This window comes from Herpailurus yagouaroundi, unplaced genomic scaffold, assembly GCF_014898765.1.
Source record: "Herpailurus yagouaroundi ecotype Mexico unplaced genomic scaffold, PumYag 159, whole genome shotgun sequence".
NCBI classification, from domain to species: Eukaryota; Metazoa; Chordata; class Mammalia; order Carnivora; family Felidae; genus Herpailurus; species Herpailurus yagouaroundi.
The window spans coordinates 71,542,287-71,567,281 of NW_024412400.1; the positions used below are offsets into that span (position 1 = coordinate 71,542,287).

A 24,995-nucleotide genomic window follows, 5' to 3' on the forward strand; every position below is an offset into this window, starting at 1 on the left:
TAAAATACATCAATAAAATTAAGAACTTGCTCCAGGCTCAGGCTAACTCCAGTGATGTACAGAAGAAGTCGTGTGAGCAGCTAGGTCAATTCTACCGCAAGCCCAAGAGCTAACATACTCTGTATCAGTTCAAGAAGTCTGGCAGATCATATGCAGACTGATGAATGGGAAACCTAGTCATTGACCATAAGCATTGAAAATAACGCCTCAGTGCTGACAATGTACCTTTTCCCTGTGATCTCCAACTCATAACCAAACAATTTGCAGACAAGACTCAGAAACTGTTTTATTAAATTGAACACAAATGCCTGTTATAATAATGTCAAGCTTTTATCAGAAATCAGTACAGAAGTGAGGATACACAGCCAAAATGAGCCATCAACATAAGCAGTGTAAATTTTAAATAACTTTTGGATTTCTATATTCGATATGCTAAAAAAAAAAAAAAACCAAAAGAGCAATTTCAATTTCACAATTCACAGTTGTGTAAAACCACAGTTGATTGGTTTTAATCTCATACTTTTGCCATTTTATGGCCCCAGAATGCAAAGATTTCCAAGTCAGTGACTGGCACTTAGCCCCAACAGCATACACAGATGTTAAACCCCTGAATGACATTTAGAAAAAATTTTAGGAAACAACCCCAATTTCATACAGTTCTGGCTGGCGCTTTTTAGCCATATCCTTTACTAGATATTGTTCTAGTGAAACAGCAAAAGCCAATTTTAAAAGTTTGCCATGCCATTAAATGAAGTGTTCTAAAGTCTCCCTTGGTTTTTTATGATTTTATTCTCTAATTTAAAACAATAACTACACTAAAATGCAACCTTAACAGTGAAAGCAAAATCAGTTTTGCTTCTGGATCTAGAGCATACATCCAAGACAGGCAACATATTGCCCTAGCAGATGCATGGAATGCTTGAGAGCAGAATCGGACATGCTCTAGTAAGGCATTTCAAAGCAGACACACCATACCCAAACTAAATTATTATGGTCAGCTGAGGATACCACAAGGTGAACACCAATGTACACAGAATTAACAAGAAATTCTTACAAAATGACACACTGATTTACAAAACCACAGAAAGGTGCTCAAGTACCAAAGAAGGCAAAACAACGACCAGCCGCTCTAAAAGAGTTTTGTTCCAGTAAATGCCAGATTTGCAGAGTAGAAATAAACTTCATGTGTGCTTTGCCCTAGGATATCACTCATCCTGACACATGGGGTTACTTTTCCTTAAAAAAATATATCATGTCGACAATATACATTGATTCAGTGATATAGAACATTTATTTTCACTAGTGAGGGGGTCACTTAAGCACTTACATAGAAAAAGGAGTGAGTCATGAAGGTTATTCAAATGCAAAAAGAAATCTCATAAAACCTGCATTATTAGTCAGTATTCAACAGTGAAGTGAGATTTTTAGTAATTACATTGGCTTAATGAGGAACATGACCATGAAAAAAAGCTTTAAGTTCAAAGAATCGTAAAATGCCTAAAAACGAAAGTCTAACTAGTAAAAGTACATACTTTCATTTTAAGGTCCCCAAAGGAATGTTCAGTTATTTTGGAAGCCATGATTTGTATCATACAAGCACAAGAATAGGAATCAGGAATAGTCAAGTTTCAATTCTGACTTATTTGTTCAATCTTCATGACCTGGAGCAAGTCACATAAATTCTTCAGATTTTATCCACAAAAAAATTTGGCATAAAAATAAAGGCATATGTCAAAAAACTTTTTTTCTAGACAGTACTAGAGTAAAGCTAAAGATGCTTACTAAGGCTTACAATTTCAACAACTCATTGTACAGTACAATCGTTTTTGATCCTGCTAATTATGGCTAGAGGAAGCATGGACAATTACAATTCTCAGGGAATTCAAAGTCCTTAAATAAGTTAATGGTTTCAACTTTCTAAACTACAAAATCTGTTCTTCTCAAGTTGTTTAAAACCACTAATCATCTACAGGTTTGACTTTCCTCCTCTCTACATTCTGGTGGAGCAGGTAAAAGTAATGACAGAGATGTAGTATCGTGGAGAAAAGCAGCAATAGATTAAAATGAGGTATACACTGATTTAATAAACCCCAATTGGTAATTTACAGTTTTTTTAAGAAGCTGCATAGTTCAGCAAAAATACATCATAGAAGAGGGGTAAAGAAAAAAGTTCTTATCATCGAATTTTAAAATGTGTGACAACTAAGCATTTAAAATGACCAACCCCCAAAAATGTCAGGTTGGAAAGAACTGTCTTCCTTTATGCTACGCACATATAAAACAGAAACCTAGAAAGCTAAAGTTCACGAGAGAAAAAAAAAAAAAAAGCATGTTATTTGGTTCAGGTTATCAACTTAATACACTGCTTTTTAAAAGATACTAATTTAAACAAATAATAAACTCTAGTTAATGACACCTATGCTGAAGTGTGTAAGGGAAATGTACTGTCTGAAATTTACACTGAAATATGGATTTTAAAAAACTCCATGGATGGATGGATACAGGGGTGGATGGACATGTGGTAATACAAACCTAGTAAAATGATGATGGTAGAATTTACTGGTGCATATATGGTAAAATTTTTCAACTGCAATGTACATTTAAAATTTTTCATAATAAAATGTTGAGGAAAATGTTAATATTTCTACAATAAAATTAATTTAGCAGTGTGTTTTAAAGACTCAAAGTACCCAGGCAATTTAGAATTTTAAATTAATTGAAGTAGGGAATTTTTGTTTTAAAAGTCCTCACCCCTGATTTGTGAAGATCCTTTCTTTAACATAGAGATGAATTAACACGATAAGTATTGTGGCAAGGGTAAGATAGTCTCTTCACACATCTCGTTTGCAAGTAAATAATTCTCTCCTCTCTCCTGGATAGACATGTTGGGAAAAGACCACTGGAAAAAAGTTCTTCCAAACATCAATGTCAAGCCCTTTTCAACCCACCACACTACTATTCACTAAATATAAACGTAACACAGATTAAGGTGAAAAGTAATCTGACTATTGCAAGCCTGGGATAACTGGATTTATTTTCAGGGGTATGGTTCCTGATCAATAATGTTAACAATTTTATTCAATATCAAATTGAAATTGCACTAAGCAAAAAAAAAAAAAAAAAAAGACATAGAACACAATTCACACAGACCTTTGCTATTCCAAGCTTCTGTTTTATGAATTGTGATTAATGGCAATAATTCTATCATCTCTTCTCTCTGTAAAATGCTAAAACTTGCTAAAGGCACTCATATTCTGGGCTTAACGGAGACAGGGTCACATGGGACCACAAACCAGTATTGTTTTTTTGGTAGCTACCCAGAAAGGGAGTTTACAAATGATCTTCCCATTCATAATGGGAAGAAAAGGTCAAAGAGCTATCAGTAGGAACGTCGTATGAGAAGCTATTTACACAGCTATTTGTCCATTCAGCTAGACCGATAGTAATAACTTACAATGGTAGAGGTCCACAACCCCCCCCCAAAAAAAAACACAAACCCAAAAAACAAAAGCAACAACAAAACACTATTATGTATGAAACTCCTGAACAATGATTTGGCTGTTAAAAAAAAAAAAAGTTGGCAAGGTGGAATATTTTTCAAGCATTTGTTCAAAAGCCTGCATTAAATTTTTGCCTATATTGACAAAATATTTCTATTTCTAAGGAAGCTTTATTGTTCTTAGTATATGCCTCACCAAGTTCTTCAAAGAGCACTTCCAGCCTACATCCTGATATTAAGGAAACAAAATAGGTTCCAAATATACCATGCCTAGACCTCTCTGTAGAGGATACTCCGCCTAACGGTTACATGTCTCCCCTGACACAAGTAAGGCTCTTTTTTACACAGGTCACTGGACAGTCCTCAAGTTGTCATTGCTCATGGTCCCAGCCAATTCAGGAGTGAAGAAATCCTAAATCCCACCGCTAATCTTTAGAATCTATCTACAGAGAAAGATTTAACCAAATATATATACATATGTTTATATATAAACATGAAATATATATTTCTCCATTTATCTTCATTGAAAGTGTAGATAGGTAGCTATAAGCAAGCATTATCAGTTCTATAGAACAGCTTTATAAAACAAGGTGGAAGATTTCATGCTTCCCTTTAGCATGTTTAAGTCAGAGGAACATAAGGATGATCTCAGACAGCCATGATTCTTCATTCAATCTCAGGGTTTCAAAAATCCTAAATGGTTTTCTAAGTTTACCAACTAATTACAAGGGGAAATAATGAGGGAGTTGGAGAAGTTACTTTTTCTAAATGAATGGTATAAAATATTATTCATCTTGCAGAATCCAGTGCAATAAGAGACAAGCAGACAAATGTAATAAAAAAACATGCACATATTTACAAGTTGCAGTACATAATATACAAAGACAAGACCAACAAAGTATTTTTCTGTTCAATGTGGAGTCAAAAGGATTACATGGCACACTCAATTTTGTAGCTTAACCTTTTGAAAAAAACACTTCAAAGGCATATGCAATCCAACCTTTTAATTGGAACATGGAATTTTTCCTTTACAACTTCTTGCCCTCAATATCTTAAGAGTTTCTAATTGTTATCTTCTAACATTGACTTTGAATGACAACTTACACAAAGATATTCACAGAGAAAAGAGACTTTGATGCTATGAGTTCTTGCAGATGATTACTGAAATCTATTTGTTTGACTCAAGATTTTCCACTGTTTAGGCCTCTGTCCATCCTTGTATACAGCATATAAAAAGATAATAACATGACTCCTGGGGAGCACAGGGTGCAAATTCTAAAGCACATTACAGAGCGGGAGTGGACTTCACAACATGAAACCAATGGAGATCACTTATCACTGCAGCAGGAACAACAGCCTTCTTCGACAGGGGAAAAAACACTGTCTACAGGGAATGTATGACTGTGAGAAATTGTACCATGCAGAGATGTGTTTATTTAGGTATTTCCTTTCTGACAACCTCTGTCACCCTTTGTTTCACCTATGGAATATAGGAGAATATTGCAAGATAACAAGCCCAAAACAACCCACTGTCACAGAGATTTGTGGGGTTTTTTGTTTTTTGTTTTTTGGATGTGTATGTAACCTCTATAAATGATCATGGAAGTTATCAACTTCCTACAGTTTGGAAATTAAGGAGCAAACTGAGTTATTGTAGGCAATATGGTATCTAAAGTGTCATATAAAACAAACACATAGCTCTTTTTTAGTGCAAAGAAATAGAGCAAGTAAGAAATAACACTATAAATCTAACTTTTCTTTAAAGAAAATGCGTTTATGCATTCATAACATCCATTAAGGGCACTGGGAGACTGGAAACCTGAATGTGCAAGGCCAGGAAAAACATCAAGGCCTTTAAGTCCACTGCTTTTTGTACATATGTAATGAGATTGTTAAGTGGGGAGAGTGGGTGAAATCCTTCCTTTAATTTTATTTGTAAAGGAAAAATGGAAAATAGATAAATGCCACTTTTACAAACTGTAAATTCTTATTCACAATCCTTTACTGTTATCTGAAATAAAGATCCAATGAAATTTTCTCTGTGGTATCACATAAACATATGTGTGTATATGTATATAAATATATACACACATATATGTGTGCGTGTGTACATATACATACACACACACACACACAGAGACATAAAGAGAAAGAGGGAAAAATGAGATTTTTAAATAATTATAGAACCAAGTGGCCAGCACTGTTATATTAAAATCTACCAAAAAATTATACTTAGCAGCAAAATGAGGAACCTACTGACCAATGAAATAAGCTCTAAATTGCCCTAAACAAATCAATTCTATAAAAGGATTATACTATGAGTCACAAGTCTAGATAGAATCTCAATAACGTTATTTCATTCTTCTATTTTGGGGAGAAAAAAAATTACTAAACAATTCTACTATTTTTCAAAAAACCACTTCAACCAAAGGGCAACTTGATACTGAACTAGAGGTTAATCCCAAAACTGAATTTTAAATACATATCTAGATTGCTCAAAAACTGTTCATAAGTATTAAAGGAAAAGAATGACAATGATAATTTCCTTCTCCTCATCTCTTTGCTTATAGAATTCCCAAGGGAAAAAGGAGTTTCATTTTTAATTAGTAATGTAAGCAATCAAATGTGAATTGACCATAGTGCAAAGATACTACTCAATATAAACTTCCTGGTGAATGTGGCCTTTCAAAAGAACTATGGATGAGCACCAGTCTTATCCATGTAACTATAGTAAGTAGATAAAATACAAGTAATGAAAGTTCATAGGGTACTCCATTAGTTAATCTAGCCATACACTAGAGCTTCTTATTTTGAAAACAAGAAAACAAATAATAATACTGTTGTAATTATCAGATACCAAAGTACTCCATAATGTATTTCTATTATCTTTTAGAAAGCTAAATTATAAAGAAACCAAAGTTCACGTATTTTACTACTGGAAATGATGCTACTAAAATTTGATTAACTTTTTTTAAATTCCTCTCTATTTATGAAACAGTAAGGTAGTAGTATTTTCTCAGGGCGGCCAAAAAACTGGCAAGACAGGAAAGAATGTACAATGTAAGGATCAGTTTATCAAAAAAGTCTGCCAAAACAAATGTCAAGAGAACTGAATTTAGGATCAAGACCATCATACAAGTACATGTTATTATCAGTGAATAGCTCTAAAACCATCCGAAAAATATCTTTGTAAAAAATAGCATATCTATCTTACACTCACTGGATATTGGAATGGGGGGCTTGGAAAGCCCATAATATGGCTGGGGCATGAGAATGAGCTTATTTTACAAGCTAATTCAACCAGGATGGGGAGGGGCAGAGGAGGGGAAAGGAAGAAGGTGGCATTTAAATGAATGAAATCCATGACTGGAAATGAAATTTCACCATTTGGAAGTCTACAAGCACATTGGAAGTGTATGAATCCATGAAAATCTGCATTTCAATAATGGGAAGACATGATAATGGGAAAACATGTCCTGGGAAAGACCCTAATGCAGTTTACAATAATAGTATATCCTACTGACAAGGCATTGCGTTGAGGTGGTTCCAAAGAAGCCTTGGGAAACCAAAATCTCTGCTTACCTGTTGTCACCGTTATCTGAAGTAAGAACTCAAGAATATTCTTAACAGTACATAAAACTAAAATTGCAAAAGAAGGTGAAATTTTCAAATAGTTAAAGCTCTAAGTGATCAGGCTACTAGTTGACCAGAACTCGGTCAAGATAAAAAGTTATTTCTCATGGGGTAGGTAGGTCACATGCTCTAAGTAGCTCAACACAACTGACCTGAAAACGCATCGTGACCTAAGAAGCACATTCTTTACCTTCCCCAGTTTTGACATCTCACGGTACCACTGCAGGTTACATATATTAACATTAAGCAGAGGAATGTACTTATATCAAAAGGACCACAAAAGCAGGGCATGTCGACAGAAGGCAAAACACCAGGCAGGCAAAGCTGCTCTCTCTGAATGTAACAAGCACTATACATATCCCAAGTTCTCCATCTCGTTCCTGTACCGCTGCTCAGACACCTTGCTTTTATGTTGCTTGCTCTCTAAATGCTGCCGGAACTCCATCTCTTCGCCAGCCCCGACATTACACATGGAGCAGTAAAACCGGCCACTTGGAGTCACACACATGGCCAGATCACGGGGGATTCTCTGCCGAGAGCGGGGATTGAAGTAAGGACCTGCTAAAGCAAGAGATGAAAGTAGTGTAGTCACTTCAAAATATTTACTCAATAAATGATGGCAGTCTGGCTGATTATCACTGTAATTTGTCACTCTAAGTTCAAATTATAAAACTCACTGAACTCCCAGCTTTAAAAGAATGCAAAATTCCCAGATTTTCTTAAATTACAATTTTATACAGGTGCAATCTAAAAAGCTAAAATGATTCCTCCAACTATCATCAGAAAGGTTACCGTAGAGCCAAACCCAAACTCAAAATGGCAATGTCTCTGAAAAGTAAATAAAATTTTAAAAACTGTTTAACTTCCAAACATTACATGGAAACTTTTGTGATTATGCTAACTCATTAATCCAAAACTTCGACTTCTAAGAATTATCCCAAGAAAATACTGAGAATTTTTGCACGGAGATTTGTCAACAAGGACATTATTTATGACCAGTGTTCATATAAGTTTTTATCAGAGGATATGGGGAAAGGAGAGATCAAACACATGATTTGAACAATTACGGTAATGGATGCAATGGAAATCCATGCAGTCACCGTAAGTAACAAAAACTCTTTGATTACATGGAAACGTAATTATAATATGCTACTAAGTGAAACAAGAATATCACAAAATATAATCGCATTTCTATTTTAAAGAAGTATACAGATGGGAATGACATATACAAAAACGTTGGTGGGATTACTAATAATTTTATTTTCTTTTTACATAACTGACTTCTTTTTTTTTTTTTTTTAACTATGTTAAATTGAATTTATTAGCCTGTGCATTCAAAAAAAGGTAATCTAGGGGCTCCTGGGTGGCTCAGTCAGCTGAGCATCTGACTCTTGGTATCAACTCAGGTCATGACCCCAGGGTCGCGGGATTGAGCCCTGCATCAGGCTCTCCACTGAGCATGAAGCCTGTTTGGGATTCTCCCTCTCTGCCCCTCAACTCAGCTTACACTCATACTCTCTCCCTCTCTCTCTCAAAAAGAAAAAAGTTAATCTATAATTATGTAAATAAATTCTTTAGAATTCAAAATATGCAATGTGACGTATTTATAGGTAAACCAAATTATAACTAATGTATTTTAAGTTGGGGAGGTTGTTTTTTTGTTTGTATTTTGTTTGTTTTTTGAGAGAGAGAGACAGAGTGCAAATGGGGAGAGGGGCAGAGAGAGAGGGAGACAGAATCTGAAGCAGGCTCCAGGCTCCGGAGCTGTCAGCACAGAGCCCACGGTAGGGCTCAAACTCACAAACCGTGAGATCATGACCTGAGCCAAAGATGGATGCTTAACCAACTGTGCCACCCACGTGCTCCTTGGGAGGGTTGTTTGTTTTTATTGAAGTATACCTGACACATCATGTTACCTTAGTTTCAGGTGTACAACATAGTGATTCGACGATTCTATACATTATGCAATGCTCACCACCAGTGTAGCTGCCATCTGTTACCATACAACACTATTATAATACCTTTGACTATATTTCTTATGCTATACCTATTATCCTCTGACTTATTCATTCCATAGCTGGAAGGCTGTGTCTCCCACTCCCCTTCACCATTTTGCCCAAGCCGCCCTCCCCTCCCCTACTAACTATTTGTTCTCTATATTTACTTAGCATAATACCCTCTACGTCCATCCATGTTGTTGCAAAGAGCAAGATCTCATCCTTTTTTATGATTAATATTCCATAGTGTGTGTGTGTGTGTGTGTGTGTGTGTGTGTGCACGCACATGCATGTACACACCACATCTTTATCCATTCATATACTAATGGATACTTGGGTTGCCTCCATATTTTGGCTATTACAAATAATGCTGCAATAAACAGGGGTACATATATCTTTTCAAAATAGTGTTTTTGGGGGTGCCTGGGTGGCTCAGTTGGTTAAGTATCCAACTTCAGCTCAGGTGATGATCTCGCAGCTGGTGAGTTCAAGCCCCACATCATGCTCTGTGCTAACAGCTCAGAGCCAGGAGCCTGCCTGCAATTCTGTCTCCCTCTCTCTCTGCCCTTCCCCCATTAGCGCTCTGTCTCTCTCTCTTCCTCTCTCTCTCAAAACTAAATAAACATTTTTTAAAAATAGTGTTTTTGTTTTCTTTGGGTCAATACTCAGTTATGTAACTGACTTAAGTTGGACCACTGCTTATTAATTTTCTGCTTTTCTTTTCTACTATAAGAAATACTTAAGACTTTTCTCAAGATATTATTTTCACTGAATCCTACAGTTTAATCTATTTTTATTACTGTTTGGTTTTAAGAATTTTTAATTTCCAGTATGATTACTTCTTTGATCCATGAGTCATTTAGAAGTATTTTAAAATTTCCAAACGGAAATTTCATAACATTTTTTTAAATGTATTTTTTGATATTGACCTCTCATTTAATTGTATTCTGGCCAGAGAATATAGTCTAAACTGCCATCTGTCCTAAAGTTTATTTTATCTAATTTTTAATTTTTTAAATGTTTACTTATGAGAGAGAGAGAGAGAAACACAGAGTGCAAGCAAGGGAGGGGCAGAGACAGAAGAAGATACAGAATTTGAAGCAGGCTCCAGGCTCCGAGCTGTCAGCATAGAGCCTGACGCAGGGCTGAAACTCACGAGCTGTGAGATCATGACCTGAGCCGAAGTCGGATGCTTAACTGATGGAGCCACCCAGGCACCCTACTTTATCTAAAATCAATACAGCTATCTCAGCTTCCTTTCAGCTGAATTTTTTATCTAATCTTATAACACTTGTCTTTAAACTGGGACCTCAGTAAATTTACACTTACTATAATTACTGACATATATCTGAACTTCTATTAATCCTATTACATTGTGCTTTCTATATGTCCCTTTTTTCTATGCTTCTCTTGCCTTTCCAACTAACTTTTTTTTTTGTTTTTTTGTTTGATTTACTGTTCACGTGAATTACCTCTGCTGATATGTGTGTGCACTGGAGGCTGTGATGGGGAGAGAATGAAGGACTATTCAGTTCAACTCTCCCTACTGCAGATAATCAGAAAATGCAGACAACATTCCTCTAAAGTGGCAGTTCTAAACTGAAGGTGTATATGAGAATCACTGAGGAAGCATTTTCAAACCACACATATGTCTGGGTCCCACTCCCAATTTACTGACTGAAAATCTCTAAGTCATGGTTCAGGCATGTGTATTTTGTAAAAATTCCCCCAATAAATCTGATTCACCACCCTACTTAAAAGCCACTGCTATAATTTTATTTTCCCTCCAAAATGAAGATTTAACATTGTACAACTTTAAACCAAACAGCCCATTTTTATAATGCATTTTACATTTCTCAGCAGGCAAACACCAGGAGCAGTATAAAGGACTATGATCAGAGACCTTAAAATAAAAATAAATAATATACCTCAGCATAAATAAATGAATGAATGAATAAATAAATAAATAAATAAATGTTTGGAAATAAATGCCAACTTGAAAAGCCACTAGACAATTGAACAAAACAATTAGCTAGCCCCAAATTCTCAGGACTACTTATTCCCATTAAAGGAAATAAAAATAAAGAAGACCATCTGCAGAATGTAGCCAAGGTATGTGGAAATCCACAGGATACCTGAATTATTCTGTACCGTATACATATTCCTCCTATTAGGCATCATCTTATACTCGTTCCCTTCTTTCCGGGTCCGCCGCTGACCCGCCTCAGAGGATTCCCTGGAGAAAAGAAATTTTAAAAGAGTCAGACTTCTAAACAAGGATCCCTTTCAACTCTTTTTTTCTAGACAGTCTTACACAACACTTTGGCCTCAGAGAAAGTGGCAATACCTACGAGAATGAGTTACTCTGAGCTTCCGCCAGCCGCAGCCTCTTGGCATGATTCTTCCCTTGATAGTGAGCCTGAGCCACAGCCGGAGAACTAAAGGAGGCATCACAGAGCTTACAGTAATCGTTCTCTGTGGCCAGGATCACTCTGCCTCCCGGCTTAAAGGAGCCCATCTGACATCAAAGACACAAGAGACAAAGTTAAAAAAAAAAAAAAAAGTGAAGTTTATTCCCTTCTTTCCTTCAAAGTTCCCTCTAAGTGTTGAAAGATAAACAAAGGTTATGGTATGACCACAGCATTCGGCTTTATAAGGAAAGGACATAATTCATTCCAGAAAAAAAAGCAACAACAACAGAGAGAAAAAAAAATGTTGAGAGACAATGTGGTTTTGTATTACAATCACCTATGTACCGAACTGGTTAATGGCTTGTTGCTATCTCCATGGAGAAATTTTTTAAAAGAAACATAGAAGATTCAGGGCAGTACAGGTAAGGCCTAATATCACATTATCAGAAAGGTAAAGTCCATCCAGAATCCATCAGCAAGCCTTTAATGAATGCCTACTGCTTTTAGGGCTTGCTACCTAATGCAGAAGGGATATACAGACATATATTTACAAATGAGCCCCTCTCCCAAAGAGTCTAAAAATTAGCTACAGATGTAACTGGGGAAAAATAACCAACAGATTCAGACAACTGTATTCAGCTGAGAAACGAGTTATGAGAAACCTAACACAGTGCCTGGAAGATAGTATCTACTCAATAAATACGGTTAACAAAAAAAGACAAACTAGATTTTGGCTAGAGGAGAATAAAATACATAATAAGGAGCCTGGAAAGCATATCGTATTAGGACCAACTGAGGGAAACAGTATTGTTTCATCTGGTCAGAAAGATTTTCTGGGGACAGGATAGCTGTCTCCAAAAATCACAAAGGGCTAAGCTGTGAAAGAAGGTGATGGCTGTTTGCTCAGGAGGCAGACACCAGCTGAAAACAGTCCCCAGCCAGGAGTGACCATCTCATTCCAGAGCAGCCTTGAGGAATAAGGGCCCTGTAAACTGCTCAGCCTGAAAATCTGTCTGGGTATTTTCCTGTCCTTTGACTCTGTTTTTACCTTCTCTCATTTACCCCACAAACTTGTGAGGATGGAAAGATAGCTGGAATGGCTGTCCACACTTCAAATACTGGAAAACTGATGTTCAGACAAGAAAAATTATGCTGTCATGGTTAGTAGAGGTCCAAGGTCAAAAGAAATTCTTGTTCCACCAATTCACAAAACATGTAATGCCATGGACAAGTTACTTAGCTTACCTGAGCTTCTAATAAGCCCACGGATTACATGCCCACTAATAAGGCCAATACCTCTACATTCTTGGAAGCACTAAATGCAATCAGGGTCCAGGACTAGAATGAGGCAAGATAAGCATTTGCCATGGGCATGAAATTTAAGGGTGTATCAAAAAACTCAGCCATCAAGATAAATAATATTTTAACGGAACATTCTTACAAATCAAACCTGATGCCAAAAGAAATCAATGTAAACAAAGTATCAAAATTTTAAATACAGACAGGATCAGGAATAGCGCCATGCCAAGCCATATGGCAGCCAAGGCAGAAGGAAAATCAGTAATACCTACCCCATCTTTAAGTTGTTGACATTTTGTTTACTACTGATTTTTTCAAATTAATTTTGGATTTTTACAATATGACATTAAAATATTTATCTTGATAACTGTTTTGGCTCCCTCTTAATTTTTGTGCCTAAGTCAAGTACATCCCTGACCTCATCTTAGTCCCAGCGCTGAATGAAGTGATGCATGAAAAGTGCTTAGCAGAGTGCCTGGCATAATAAGTGCTCAATTAGAGTTATTATTATCTATGACCATGTATTGTTCTACGGACAAAGACAGATGAAGGAATACAATCCATATTTCAGAGACTGTTACCGAGTACAGGATTTCTTGCCTCAAACACCTGCTTTACCTACTAAAGAGTGAAAGAACTTGGCTCACCAGTATGTGTCATTACACCAAAGTCCAGATAAAGTTTATACAGGCTCTCGCCATAGAGGTAAGAAAGCGGTAATCTGAGAAAACTGACCTTGCTGGAAGGCAAACAGGAAGTCAGGGAGATTAACTATAATAAAGATATAAGTGTTTAAGAACCTCTCTTTTCATTCAGAGCTTAGCCTAGACATTCAGACTTATTTAACCCAGAATTTTGAGAAATGCTTAGAGAAAAGTACATGTACCAATATTTGTTTCATCATTTCATGCATCGCAACCAAAGCCAATGAGAAATCTCGAGGGTTATGGATGTTGGCAAGCTTTACATCCAGCACTACAGTTCAAGGAGTTAAAAGTACCAAGGAGAGGGGCGCCTGGGTGGCGCAGTCGGTTAAGCGTCCGACTTCAGCCAGGTCACGATCTCGCGGTCCGTGAGTTCGAGCCCCGCGTCGGGCTCTGGGCTGATGGCTCGGAGCCTGGAGCCTGTTTCCGATTCTGTGTCTCCCTCTCTCTCTTCCCCTCCCCCGTTCATGCTCTGTCTCTCTCTGTCCCAAAAATAAATAAATGTTGAAAAAAAAATTTAAAAAAAAAAAAAGTACCAAGGAGAACCTTTTGGGAGTATTTGCCCAACTCTACCTTGATGGGCTCATGGATGACAAATTTCATCCATGACCACTTGTGCACAGGTCAACTTCCACCGACACACGCATCTCACCTGTGGAGGGACCGGAACCGCTGGGGCGGCCACAGGTTCCACCACGCTGCTCATTCTGGCAGCAGGAGGACAACTGTTTGCTGCATAGTAATTTCGGAGTTTCTTACCGTGATTTTTACCCTAGAAGTAAAATGAAATGAGTAATCACCATGAAGAAAATCTGTCAAATTGAGTTAATATACTCACTAAAAACACAGAAATAAGGGGAGAAAAACCCAAGCGATGTTACCTACATTTTATTTTTTCAGATATATGCAACAGTGGGGTAAAGAGACTACTAGATCTTAAAGTAAAAGAGTCTACTCTTTGGTTCCAATAGAATGATTTATCTGGGAAAGATGAGGGAACAAAGCCAAAAAAATCTGAATTTCCTATTATTTCTGGAAAAGTATCGCATTTTCCAGTGATCTATGTCCTCCCCCAACTTGTTGCCATTCATACGCCACTGCCTAAATATGAGTTTTATTACACTCTGATCTAATCTACTTTATAAGTCAGTAATGAAATGGATAATCCAGTTATTTTTACAAAAATAGCACTTGCAGAGTATCTTTTTACTTGCAAAGGACTCTCCTGTGCATCAGCTCATTTGCTGCTCACAAAATTTCCTGTAAGAGGAATTTGTTAGTATTTCCCACACGACAGCTGAGGAACTCAATCTGGAGACGGTGGAGGACTTGCCCCTGGCACCTTCAGCTGGGGTGAGAAGTGGAGCCAGAGCTTGGGACAGGCCCTCTGTATTGAGAGCAAGCCCCTTTTGACTATATCAGGATGGCTTCGGGAGGCACTGTGTACCTCTACTAAAATGCATTTGCCTCTCTCGGTGTGTTTTAAGTTGTTATTCACACGATTATATTCCCTGAACTGACAGAAACTTCAAGCCTGTAGGCAAACATTCATTCACCATCTACTACAGGCTAAGCCCTAGAAACGAAAAGACCTAGCACACACTCAAGAGGAGGAGACAGATATATAAGCAGGTAATTAAAGTAAGGCGATAAATTCTACCTTCTGACCACTGGAATGCCCTAAAGGTGCTTTTGCCAAAGTCACGTGACCTTGTGGTCAAACTCACATCTGTGGCTTCACCACATTCTAACTCTAAGCAGCATGACACCATTGCTACTCCCTTCTATTGTCTTCTGTGACTCCCACTTACCTCCTGACTTCTCATACTCTAAACTCTGCAACATCCAAAGCTCCACCGTTGGCCCTCTTCTCCATCTACATTATTTTACCCTCATAGCTTTAAAATAATCAACAAGTTAGTAGCTCCCAAATTATCTATCTCCATCCCTATTTTGGACTGAAGGATTGTGTCCCACCAAAATTTGTATGTGGACATCTAATCTGGAGGTGGAGCCTTTGGGAGGTGGTTAATCACTGTCCTTATAAAAAGAAGGCCAAGAGCTCCCTCACCCTCCTCATTCTGCTATGTGAGGATCCAGGGAGACGTTGGCTGTCCGTAACGTGGAAGAGGACCTTGCCAGAATCCAACCATGCTAATACCCTGATCTCAGACTTTCGGCCTCCAGAACTATGAGAAATGAAACTCATTCTAGCTCCAGGGCTTTTGTACTTGCTGTTCCTTTTGCCTGGAATGTTCTTCTTTCAGTTCTCTGCATGGCTAGCTCCTTCTTATCTTTCAGGTCTTAACTCAAATGGCATCTCACTGAATGCCATCCTCCCCTACTCTGCACACACATACTCTCTAACACGTTACCACACCGTCTGGCTTATCCTAGTTCCACTTAGCATGATCTGAAATGACACTGTTTGGTTGGTTTTTTATCTCTTTTGTACTTTCTGGAATGTAGACTCCTTAAAAATAAGGACCTGTCTTGTTTACTCTTCTATCTCCAATGTCTAGAACAGCTTCTAGGCACCTGTCTGGTTCAGCCGGTAGAGTGTGCAGCTCGGGTTTGTGAGTTTGAGCCTCACGTCAGATGTAGAGATTACTTAAAAATAAAATAGTAAGTAAATAAATAGATATAGAACAGTTTGTAGCATATAGCAGGCAATCAGTAAAGATTTGTTGGCTAAATGAACCAAGTAATATAATGGAGATAACAAATACACTGCCAAGAGAACGCAGAAAAGGAATTTCTTAACTCTGGCTGAATGTGTCAGAGAAGGCTTCCCTGAAAAGGGAACAATCAAGTAATCTTTTAAAATGAGCAAAAGTTTACCAGGAAGGTAAGGAGTGAGGGGAAAGAAAATTGTGAACAGAAGAAATACTGTAAGGAAATACTGTAAGCAAAAGCCCAGCCTGCCCTATTGAGGAATCACAAGAGAGACAGTCTTCTGGAGAAGAGAAGGACTTGAGATACATAGTGGGCTTAATGGCGAAACAGATCTTGGACTTCAGAGGCAGCAGGGAGCCCCTGAAGGACTCTAAGCAAAGTAGTTACATGACTGGATTGCATTTGATAAAAATCAACCTGGAATTAGCACGGGGGATAAGTCAGAGTAGATCAAAGCTGCAGCTGGATAGATGGAACAGAGCTAAGGACAAAGCCCTGGGACAATATAATGTAACCGTGTAGTAAGAATGAGGATCAAGAAAAGGAGATTGAAAATGTCTGGTCCATCAAATAAAATGAAAACCAGACAAGTATGGTATTATGGAAGCTAAAATAAAGTGTTTCAAAAGAAGAGTCTAATTAGATACATTATGACCCAGGAACTGTACTACATATCACCAAACAGAAACATACGTATAAGGAGATATCTATAAGTGTTCCTAGGGGGCGCTTGGGTGGCTCAGTCAGTTGGGTGTCCAACTTCAGCTCAGGTCATGATCTCACCATTTGTGAGTTTGAGCCCCACTTCAGGCTCTGTGCTGACAGCTCAGAGCCTGGAGCCTGCTTCGGATTCTGTGTCTCCCTCTCTCTCTGCACCTCCCCTGCTCACACTCTATTCATTAAAAAATTTTTTCTTAAAGCATGTTCCTAGAAGGACTGTTAGTAACATTGAAAAGTAAAAATAATTCAAGTGTCCATCTACAGGATAATGCATAAATCATAGTCTGTTCCTACAATGAAACACTATACAGTAGTGAAAAATAAACATTCCAGGGCCATGCATGGCAACGTGAACGATTCTAACAACATGCTGAACGAAAAGAACAAGTTGCAAAAGGAGATATATAACAATAATTTTTTAATATGGGAGTTAAAAATATGAAGAGCCACTACAGTTTACATAAGGAAACAGTATGTAGCAAAAGTACAAAAAAGTAATGGAACAATAAATATCAATTCAGTACCGTAGCTACACTTAGGAGCACAGGAGAGGATACAATTTGGGAAGGGATGCATGGGGGCTTCAACTGAATGGATAATTTTCACTCTTTCAGCTTGATGGCAAATATGCAGGTTCATTATCTTATTTTTGTGCTTTTTTATGTCTGAAGTATCTCATAAAAATTTAAAACAATACTAACAACGACAAGAAAAAAAAGAGTTGTTCACCAGGTTAAATGCTACTGTGGGGTTGAGTAACGTCAGGACAGAGAAGTAATGCTTGGATTTAAAATCAGAGGTTGAGTAACTTTGCTAGAACCATTTCAATAGAGGGGTTAAGAGGTGACATGGAGGGGCTTGGCGAGACAACGGGAGATGTGAAAACAGAAATAACTAGTATAGGCAAATGTTTAGAAGGGTTCTATGACAGAGCAGGGAGCAGACATATAGGGTGGAGAGTGAGAAAGGGAAGTGGGTCAAGGGAAGGCTGGTTTCAAATTTGGGTTTTACTTAGGCTCGTTTGCATGACAACAGAAGGAAGTCAGTAAAACCTGAAGAACAGATGGTACAGGAGCCAAAGCATGTCCGTGAAAAGGCAGAAGAAGACGAGGCACATGGTACTACAGGAAGAGCCAACATTAGACACTATTCACAAGTTTCAAGCCGACGTTACGTCCATAACAAAATGACAATCACGGCAACTAATGTTTTTTAGCATTCCTGTGATAAGCGGTGTTCTAAATACTTCATATATATTATCTCCTGTAATCTTCATGAAATCTCCATCAAGTAGGTATAATTACCATCCCCGTTCTACACATGAGGAAACGGAACTCAGGAGAGTTAAAAACTTGCCCAAGAGTTTCCAGATAGCTAGGCAGCAGGTACCTGGGCTTGTGTGTCCCCATCTACCCTCTACAAACAATACAGAACAGTAAGGAAAACAAATAAAACTACACAAAAGCCATGCCTTCCACATAACAAGAAGGCACAGAATGCCCAGACTTCAACATAACTATAAGTAAAAATGGAGAAAACATCAAATCCCAGGAAGCACTCACTCACACTTCTGCCACATGCATTCACAGTAAGCAAGAGAGTCTTTCTGCAGGAAAGAGAGAAGAGGAAGCTAGCAGCAGACCTAAAATTGCTTTCAAACCACCACCAGGAAAAATAAACCCACCCTAAGTTTGTAAACACTAAAACATGATCTGGTGGAGCAGAGCACTCACTACTGAACGGGGCTTAAATGTACACATGATCTGAGGCAGCAAAGTGGCTTCTGGAGGAGAAAAAGACAAGAAGGAAGGGAGAGGCACCTTTTGGCACATGGGAGGCAAAGGGCGGGAAACAACAAAACAGGAAAAGCTAGCATCCTACAAAACAACAACAACAAAAATTAGAGGACATACAAACCACAAGAAAGAAAAAAAAAAAAAAACAACCTGAAGAACTGAACTTTGCTACGGTCACAGAAGAGACTGTCACTGAATTAAGACTCTCATAAAGCACCCCAAATCCTCATAATGAACAGATGAAAACTAGTCAGTTCTTTATTTTATTTTATTTTTGAAAACTAATCAATTCTATACAAAGTTATTACCAAAAAAATTAACACATCTCAGCCAATGAACTCCACCCCCCAAAAAAAACATATGAAACAGAAGAAAACCATTAAGACAATACTCCAATTTGAACTAATATAGTCATTTGTTTGGAAATCTGAAACATCACCTTATCACCTTCAATCAGAATCCAAGAGGTACAAGGAAAAATGCACAAAAGAGTAAGAAATGAAAAGAAGGGTAATTAAACTTAGGAAAGAAAAAAGAGAATTTTATCAAAAATGAGAAGTAAATGCGTGCCAAAGGAAAACAGACACAAATGAAAATGTACTAAGAGACACCGAAGAAAGACAGAAAAGCAGTCTAGAAAATAAAACAATATAAAGACAAAAATCTTAAAAGCTCAGAGAGGAAGCAATGGAAATGGAGGACAAGAAGGAATACTTTATGTAAAACTGGAGCCCCTGAAAGACAAAAAAAAACAAAACAGCCAAATAGAATCTTTGAAACCATATTCAAATAGAGTATTTGAAATTACAACCCAAGAAAATTGTCCAAAAGTAAATCAAGACCTGAATCTACATATTGAAAAGGCACGCCAGGTTTCTGGGAAAATCAACCTAGAACAATCAAATCTGAAGTACATTTTTCAAAAGGTATGCAATTTCAAAGAAAAAGAAAAGAAAAAGCCTCAAGCTTTCCAGGCAAAAAGACCAAATAACTTACAAATGCATAAGAATTAGAATGGCACCCACAATATGTAAAACAAGGCAGTAGCTGAGAAGCATTTTTTTTTTAATGACACGTAATGAAATTGTCAACCAAGGATTTTATGTATAGCCCACTGTCCCTGTGTCAAGGGCCAGGACTACAGAAAAACATTTTCAACATACACAACCTTAGGAACTCAGGACGTGTAAGTCCTGCTTGAGGAATCTTTTGGAGCTTCGTTCAACCAAAAAATGACTGGGAAAACTTCAGCAAAAGGGCTGATGGTAAGTATTTTCATAGATATAATTCTAGATCAAAAACTAAATAAAACGTGGAGATCAGGATGAAAGAATGGAAATCATGCAACAAAACACAGAAAAAGGAAGAGGAAAGTAGAACAAGCCCATTGATTCTGCAATAGGTAATTTAGCTGGAATACCATTAAAAACTGACAAACCAGAGGAGGGCCTGTGTGGCTCAGTTGGTTAAGCGTCTGACTTTGGCTCAGGTCATGATCTCATGGTTTGTGAGTTTGAGCCCCGCATCAGGCTCTGTGCTGACAGCTCAGAGCCTGGAGCCTGCTTCAGGTTCTGTGTCTCCCTCTCTCTCTCTGCGCCTCTCCCTTTCTCTCTCTCAAAAACAAATAAACGTTAAAATAAAAAACCCTTAACTGACAAACCAGATAATACATTAAATAACTGAACGGGATAGTAAGATCACTTAAAACGTATAAATAATAGGGATATGAGAATGGACTACAAGTTATAGTAGGATGTGATATACATTCCTAAGTATACATTTTTGTATAGTTCTTACTTTTAGAACTATATTAACATTTCACAAACTTAGAAAAAGAATCAAAGTCAACAAGAATTGGGGAGGACTCAAAATACAAACAGAAACAAACAAATCTTTTGTATAAAAAAATGAATAACACAACAATACTGAATGGAGGGGGGGAGAAACTATTCACATGGTCTTAAAGTATCACCCCCACAAAACTTATTAAACACCAAAAGAAAAATAGTAACTTTACAAAACAAGAACCTTATAGCAGGCAGCATCTCTGTAACCTAAGTAACTTTTTAAAGCAATATTTTTACTATATATCATGCTAAAGACAAAAAGAACAATACACAAATATTATCCTCTGGTTAGTAGGTTTTTCATGGGGATGTAGCTTATCAATCCCCAAACTATGGAGAGAGAGAGAGAGAGAGAGAGAGAGAGAGAGAGTGAGTTGTGGTTAATGAGTGCCTAAGTTTTTCACTATCCCAGAAAGAAATTAAACATTAAGAAAAGATGAAAGGCTAGAACGAACACTGTCCTATTGTACTGAAATTGGAAGTTTCAATCTGAACTCAGTTTTCAACATACATGCACATAAGTATATATAAATGTGTGTACACATAAATATATACAACTAGCTCTGCCACTGAGATCATCTAGAAACACTAACATCCCAGTAGCAAAGAGTATGCCTTGCACTCAGATTTTGGTTTCTAAACACCATTTTCCAATAGAAGTATACCTGGCTCCTTGAAGAAGTGGCTAGCATAGGGAAAATACAAGAAAATCCTAGAATCTTTTGTATTCAGGAATTAAGGAAGCATGACAAAAATTACAGGGATGTATTAAAAGGACACAGGCACCAGTTTGAAGATTCTCACACTTTTCACTTTTCAAATCTGGGACAACAGAAACATCGGAATAAATAATGATAATAATACATTATATCCCTAGAATAAAATAAGAATCCATAATCTATGGTGATTGAATGAAAGCAGAAAGTTCTTCCTTAAGGTAAAATTCCAACTAATAAAGGTAGAAAGAATAATTAAAACAGAAAAATCACCATTTGGCAAACACCACAGTAATAATCACTGCAGGAAAGAATCATCAATGGATGTTAAAATTACTCAGTGAAAATACCATAAGAAATAAAATACTCACAGAGTTTCAAAATACCTCCCCACATGATACTTATTAAACACAAGAAGAAAAATAGTAACTTTATAAAGAAGAACCCTGGCAGGCACCACCTTAACCAGTGACGAAAGTCAACAGCACCAATGATGCAAAATTTTCATATCATCTCCTTCCCAGTATGATGCACGGGGAATGATGCAACATCACTTCTGTGGTATTTGTGTCAAAAAACAAAAAAACAAAAAAACAAAAAAAAAAAAAACAACCACAGAATCTGAGCTTAACAATGAGAAAACATCAATCAAACCCAAATTGGGATATTCTACAAAACTACTCTTCAAAAATTGCAAGATTGTAAAAAACAAAGAAAAAACTCAACCTGTCTAGATTAAAGGAGACATAACAACCCCATGCAAAATTTCATCCTGGATTGGATCCTAGAACCAGGAAAAGGACCCCATTAGACAACTGGTGAAATGTAGTCTGTAGATTAGATAATATTATTGTTATCAGTGTTAATTTTCTGATTTTGATCATTGTACTATAGTTATAAAATATAGTTATAGTTATATTTGGGGAATCCGGATGAGGTACATGCAGAAATTTTTGGTAGTGTTTCTGGAACCAGCTTGTAAGTTAAAGGTTATTCAAACTGAAAAGTTAATAAAATAGGATAAAACTTGCCCAAAGCCACAAGTAAGTGGCAGAGCTGGGGTCAATCCTGAGCCACCACGCCTCACTGCACCCTAGGAAAAGTCAACAGTATTAAGAACCATCTCAGGTACCAGAAACTTTTCTAAATGTCTTACACATACTATTACTAGTGACATCATCATCTTCTTCATCATAAGGCAGAGAGGAGTTAGGATATATTTCCAACGCCATACATCTAGTAACTAGTGAGACTACAATTTGAAGACTAGTCTGACCCCAAAGTCCATGATTTCATGTTCTAAACTAATAGCCTACAGAACAGATACTAGCAAAGGAAACGGTAAGAAAACAAGAGACCCTTAAAAATTAAAGACATAAATGCCAAAGTAAAAAAATTCAATATAGAGTTAGAATTCAATACCTCTTAGAAATAAAGGAATGATGAAAGAGAGAAGAGATAAGCAATATAAAGAATCGATCCAGCTAGTCTAGGCAAGGGCTACCAGAATTGCCAGGAAAAGAGAGAAAGTATAGAAAAGAATTTTATCAAGGAAACAGCATCAAAGAAAATCCCCAGAGCTCAAGAGAAACAGGAATATGCAAATTGAAAGGAACTACTAGCACTGACCAAGGCCAATGGGAAAAGAGGCACAACTAAACACATCCATCACTGTGAAATTTCAGATATTGGGGATCAAAAGGAGAGCCTAAAAGCTTCCAAGGAGAAAAGTTCCAAAATTAAAGTAGGTCACCCACAAAAGAGTAAGAATCAGAGTAAGATTTCTCTTCAGCGATGCTAGATTACAAAAAAAAAAAAACAAACACACACACATGCACACACAATGAGGTATAGCCTTTAACATTCTTAGGAAAGAAAAATTCAACATGAAAATAAACTGTCACATAAGAAAACATAATACACACATTTTTAGACATACAAGGGCTCAGAAAAATTTATTTCTTATTACTCCTTCACTTTATTTTAAAGAGAGAGATGTATTGTAACGTACATTTATATTTATTCTTTCTTCCTTCAAGTAATGTGAAGAGGTACTTCAATAAAACAAGATTGGAAAATAGAAAGACAGGAAGAAAACATGTATATTTAGAAAAGCATTGTCCAAGCCAGAGAGTGAAGAAGAGAAATCCAAAATTGACATCGCTGCAGCAAACCCAGAGGGCATGGGAGGATGGAGGGATCTGGAATAAAGGGGGGATTCTACACAGTGGAAAGTGCGACGCACTGGAGGGGAAAATGGGGATATGATAAAGATATGTTATGTAAGAAAAAGAAGGCACAAGAAGAAAAGCAATGAAAAACTCTAGGATATACAATAAGCTGCACAATGAAGTCAGGATCCAAATGTGAAACAACTAGTCCAAACTAGAATAGGAAATCAGTGGGTCTAATAAGGATAAATAAAACGGATTGTAAGCAATAAAAACAAAGATTAAGAAGCTAGCAATTGTTATAAATTCATAAGATTCTTCTCCCTATGTTTTTAAAGTATCAGAAACTCGAGGAAAAACAAAAGATTATTTCTAAGTTAAAATCCACATATGAAACGAACTAAAAAGGGCATGATTTTGAGCAACTGTTGGCATTCAAGAAAGGGTCATCCATTTGAACTTCGCTTTTGAGTAGCATGGGATCGAGACATTGGAAACAGAGAAGAAAACAGTTCTACTGTGGACAATAGTTCCCTACTCACAGTAATGCAAAAGCTGAATGTCAACTTTCAACAATTGGAATCAACCTTATAAATAGAGCAACAGAAATTTTAATTTGATTATCAAATAAACAAAAATGTGATCAACCTTAACAGTGTCAAAGTAAAACTATCGCCAACACAAGATGAGAGTTGGAAGGCAGAATGGAGAAGAAAAGGAAGGGATAGAAGAGGAAGAGAGAACAGGTGATTACTGCTTTTCATTATATGCCCTTTGTTCTATATGCATTATTTTGAGTTAAAATTTCTTTAAATGTTTTGAGGAAGCTGTTCCTAGTGGCAAATGCTACAAAAGGTCGAGAAAGAACTAGATTTGACCTGTAAGACCACAGGTGACCTTGGAAAGGACCATTTCAGTAGAATATTGGAACGGAAATCAGAATGCAGTGAATGAATAGAAAATGAAGACCAGGAGAGGACAATTATACCTGTCAGAACTCTTAGGAGAGAAGAGAAAAGTTGCCAAAGAAAGGGATTAAAAGCACAGGAAAGGTTGCTGTTGCTATTTTTATTTATATAGAAAAACCTGAGCAGGTTTTTAATTTGATCGAAGTAAAGAAGTGATGACAGGTGATGAAATCCACAGTTAGGGCAAGGAATCAGCCTCGAACAGAAGAAGGGATATGTACTCTTCTGAAATAAGAAGGAACGAGGTCAAGGGGACTAGGATGGAGAGGCAGAAAGCTGGTGAGACACAGCCACCGGCAGGATCATAGAGACTGCCTGTCTTCTAGTAAGTGCATTTTGACTAAACTCAGTCCACTGCAAGTTCGTTTGGAAAACAACCAGATGGGAGAATTTTGAAAAACATAAAAATTAGCTGCGATTAGAGTTGCTGATCATGAAACCGGGTAGCCAATGTTAAAATATAAATACCAAAATCAGTACTCTAAACTTTGGGATAACATCAATTGCATTCTCTGCATTATCAATTAACATCACTACAATCAGCATCACAACTGTAGA

General features: G+C 37.1%; 1 protein-coding gene across 5 annotated transcripts in view; it reads right to left on the reverse strand.

The window, feature by feature from the left end:
- Positions 1–260: 260 nt before the first annotated feature.
- ZMAT3 (zinc finger matrin-type 3) overlaps positions 261–24,995 on the reverse strand; it is a 32,860-nt gene continuing 8,125 nt past the window's right edge. For 3 of the 5 annotated variants that reach the window (XM_040480804.1, XM_040480806.1, XM_040480805.1), the window contains exons 3-6: positions 14,196–14,315; positions 11,481–11,647; positions 11,265–11,365; positions 261–7,693 (exon numbers count right to left, since the gene is read on the reverse strand). In XM_040480804.1, coding sequence (XP_040336738.1) covers positions 7,482–7,693; positions 11,265–11,365; positions 11,481–11,647; positions 14,196–14,315 — 600 coding nt within the window. In that variant the 3' untranslated portion in view covers positions 261–7,481. The remainder of the gene's footprint in view (positions 7,694–11,264; positions 11,366–11,480; positions 11,648–14,195; positions 14,316–24,995) is intronic. The other 2 variants (XM_040480807.1, XM_040480808.1) reach the window with 2 other exon arrangements.